This window comes from Merops nubicus, unplaced genomic scaffold, assembly GCF_000691845.1.
Source record: "Merops nubicus isolate BGI_N331 unplaced genomic scaffold, ASM69184v1 scaffold48341, whole genome shotgun sequence".
Taxonomy (NCBI): Eukaryota; Metazoa; Chordata; class Aves; order Coraciiformes; family Meropidae; genus Merops; species Merops nubicus.
The window spans coordinates 9,799-13,860 of NW_008587167.1; the positions used below are offsets into that span (position 1 = coordinate 9,799).

Genomic DNA, 4,062 nt, shown 5'->3' on the forward strand with positions numbered 1-4,062 from the left:
ATAGAAAAACCTTGGATCTTGAAAAAGTTCCAATGTTTTGTTATTAAACCAAGAAGAGAAAACCGATGATTTTTGAATTATCTGTTACAGACATTTTTACATTATGAATCTCTTAACTTAAGACTGTGTGCTGTAGAGTTCTAATTTTCTCCAATGACACAAGCAAGAAAAAATATGAAAAGATATATAATCATGCTGTGGAAAGTATAGTTGTGTAGAGATCATAGAGAAATAGCACTAAGAAGTGAATATTGAATTGCGTATTTAATTGTCCTTAAAGAATTTTTCTTCATAATTTTGCTTGAGACAGTGGTAACAGTAAAATGCATCTGGGTCACGTGAACAGTTGTTGATTTTGGAACATTGTTCATTCTTAGTTCTTTTCTCATTATATTTTTAGCAAGAAAAACCCAAAGAACGCACAAAAACACAAAACCATCTGAAGAAGTGAAACACCCCAGTTTCTAGAGAGGATCCAGCTGCGTTAACTATCCAACTGCCTCTTGGAAAAAAGCATTCTGACAACTGGAAAGCAGACGCAATGTGTGGAGTCAGGGAGGTCAACAAAAACAAGTGGTAAAAGAAACCCAGGAAACAAGTGAAAAGAGAAAGAATATTGGAGCATTAATACAGGATATTAGATCACTCATGATAATACTAAAGTGAATGAAATGAGAAAAAGAAGAATCACCACCGGAGCTGACAAAACATGAGACAAAATCAGAGATATAGGGGGCAGGGTTTAGGTTAGCCATAGTAGCCTAAATCCAGGGTAAATCTCAATTTTGGTAACATCACGACATTTCATATAGTGGAGATAAAAGCTGTCCTGCGACGAGAGGCAGAACCTCTGCTCTGGACGGGACATTTGCTCCCATGTTGAATGCAGGCTTGACTTGACCCTGAACAGGCTGGTTGCTGCCTGCCTGCTGCAAACACGGAGAAATTCCAGGTTTTCCTGGGCAGCAGTGAGGGAAGGTGCTGCAGCAAGGAGAGTCGGGGAGGAGTGGGAGGGCAGAGAGACATCAAGAAGGGCTGGAGGGGCTTCTAGGAGGGACCCCTCCACTCGACTGCTGCTCTTCCCGGCTCTCGCTCCCGCTAACAAGCGGCTGGGAGGCATTAGTAGATAAAGCCAAAAAAATGATCCCCACAGTGGACACTGTCCCCATCCCAATCTCCAGGGTACAACTGGCCCAGGCTTCCTCCTTCCCTCCTACTCCAGCTTTTCAGAATGTATTTATTATCTCTCCTCGCAGCAATGGAACATTTGGGGAGGAGGACTAGAGGGGTGTAAATCCAGCAAGAGGGAAACGGGCTTTCTGTGACCTCCTGAAAGCCAAAGTCCACAAATTCACGAGTTTTCTCTCTCAGACGGGTGCAGACAGCTTCCTAGCCACCGCATGTGGCCCTGCTGGGCTGTGCTGAGCCATGCCAGACCCTCCTCCACCCGCTCTGGGCTCGCTGGGAGCCACAGCGCTGGCTGCCCACACGCCAGGCTAGAACTGGTCCCGGAATGAGAATCGTGACAACAAAGAGTTGTGTCCAGATGTTCCACTTTACTGGCCCTGTGACACACGGCATGGACTTGGCAGGCTGGATTTCAAAGCAAAGGGAGTTGTTGTTTATTTTTTTTTTTAAAAGCAGAAAGTGCTGGGTTAAAATGCTCACGGTGAGATTTTCCTAGTCCCTGGCAGGCAGTGGGGCAGGCAATGGAATCCGCTGGAAACCATTCTGCAAACTCAAACTGCTCTGCTGCCCCAGCTGAGCCTTTCATAAAAGCAAAAAATTGCAAAGATTTTAAAGCAAGCAGGTGACACAACACAAACCAAAGGGCCTCAGATCTTCATTTTCCCTTTCCCTTTACAAAACTTATCTATATTAGCAAATCTACACATCCTGAGCCTCTCTTCCCCTCTTTTTCTCTACCCCTCCTCTTCCTCACTCCTCCCCCCGCCCCCAATGCACACTTCCCCAAAGTCTCATTGTTTTGTGTCCCACACCTACATGGTCCTGGCTGTGGGGTGAGAAGCCGAGGCAGGAGCCACGTCTGTGTCCCAAAGAGGAAGGCATCCGGGGCCACCCACTTGGCGCTGTGGGTGGTGCCTGGCCCCCAGCTCTGTCCCACTGCTCCCTAGCTTGCCTCCTGCCTGTTGCAGCCGTCCAGGAGCTCAGTCATGAAGGAGATGTACACTATGGCCAGGCGTAGCGTCTCTATCCGGGAGAGCCTCTTCTCATAGGCAAAGGTGGGCACCTTTTTCCTCAACTGATCAAACGCCTCATTGAGGTTGAACATCCTTTTCCTCTCCCGTATGTTGGCAGCCTGGCGCTGAGCATAGGTGATAACCCTCTTTCTCCTTGGTCTGTCCAGGTGGGAAGTGTTGCGCATCCTTTCCTCTTCCTCCTCCTCTTCCTCATCTTCGAGATTGCCATCTCTGAAGGTAGCCAGGGGCACCGCCTGGGCCATCCCTTCTGGGAGCGACAGAGTTCTGTCCCCAACAGGAGGTCCAGAGGTGACCTCGCAGGGCCTCAGGCCCGATCTGGCCCGGGGGAGGCCTTGGAGGACACCCAGGGAGAGGTCGGCTATGAGATCCAGCACGGAGGCACCCAACAGCCCCTCTGGGCAGGGCACTTGTGGAGCTCTGCAGTGTAGCTCATCCAGCAGCCCCGGGTGCTGGTGGGCTGGGAAAAGGCTTGCTGACATCTTACTTCAGAGAGAGCTTAATCTGGTCCCCTATCCCCATCCCCACTGGCGTTAATATTTATAACCTCCCAGATAACAGGATTAGCAGGACGAGAAAGAACGGCTGTAAAATTTCTCCCTGTGATGCTGATTAGAGGAGACAAGCAGCCCCGTCAGGGACGCGTGGATGCTCCCGAGAGCGGAGTCCCCAGTGAGTCAATCCTGTCACAGTGATCAAGGACAGTTCCTTCTTGGCAAAACCCTCTGCTCTTACCTGCTGAGCACTTTTGTCTCTTCTTATGCACCCGCAACCAAACGATTTTCAGCCTCCTTAAAACCCACAGCCATGCAGCCGGGTCTCCACTGGGCTTGTTTTCCTGCTTTCTGTCGGGATCTCTGAACCCTGAGAGCCACTCTGACAATTGATGTTAGGCAAGTGCATGTATGCTTTTAATGATGTCCTGAAGAGGGGACCTGCACAGAGAGGGCCATTGGGAAGTGTTTACCCTGTTTCCCAGCGCAATGGGAGAGGAATGACAGCACCACCATTAGCCTAAGCAAGCATTGCAGGGGACTCGATATTGCATTCCCAGCAGTAACTGTTGGAACCGACCAGATCCCCTTCAGCTACAGTTCAAACATCTTTCCAGTAAAAGGCTGCTTTGTAAAGCTCTTTTTGGTTCAGGCAAACTCAGAGCACTTGCTTTGAAACTCCTTCCTCCTGCCCATGAGATGAGGATAGTCTGGTCCCAGTCAGGGCAGTGGTTGCTCTCGTATCTTTGATACAGCCATTGTGGCCACTGGCAGGGCACAGAGGAATCAACCTGGGTGCACGCAGTGATAACGCTGGATACACACAGCAAAATACCGTGAAATGCATATCAACACAACTATACACCCAACACTGCTGAATACCTTTCCTTGATCAAGGTTTCCTTGGGGACCAGAGTTGGGCATTGTTTGGATTTCATCTTGGGAGTCTGGAGGGGGTTAGGGGTTGTGTCATCACCCTCCCACACCACAGACTGTCTCTAAATAAACAGCCTGGCCCTGGCAGTGCTAGACATACCCAGGCTGAGTCGGATGGGTATTCTCTGGCACCCAATTTGTGCACACAGCTCCTTTAGGAATGGTTGGCCATTACTCTCGAACTGCCTGCTCCAACCCTCATCTTCCCCTTTGTCATGCATTGTTGACACTGCCGCTTTGGCGCTAATTAGTCTCTAGTTTCTATGGGGATTTCAAAGCCCATCAGATGAAAGGAGGCGGGAGGGGCGGCTGAATGATCCCGCTCCTTGACAATCCTCCCTGCTTGCCTGCGGGACGGCAAACGTTTCCCACCCGCGGACCGGGATCCACCGTCATTTACAAAGCAGCGATCG

At 49.8% G+C, this 4,062-nt stretch overlaps 1 protein-coding gene across 1 annotated transcript; it reads right to left on the reverse strand.

Annotated features, from left to right (window-relative positions):
- Positions 1-2,131: 2,131 nt before the first annotated feature.
- On the reverse strand, positions 2,132-2,701 carry FERD3L (Fer3-like bHLH transcription factor). The gene has a single exon (XM_008948823.1). It carries the CDS (start codon positions 2,699-2,701, stop codon positions 2,132-2,134), a length of 570 nt encoding a protein of 189 aa, XP_008947071.1.
- Positions 2,702-4,062: the final 1,361 nt, after the last annotated feature.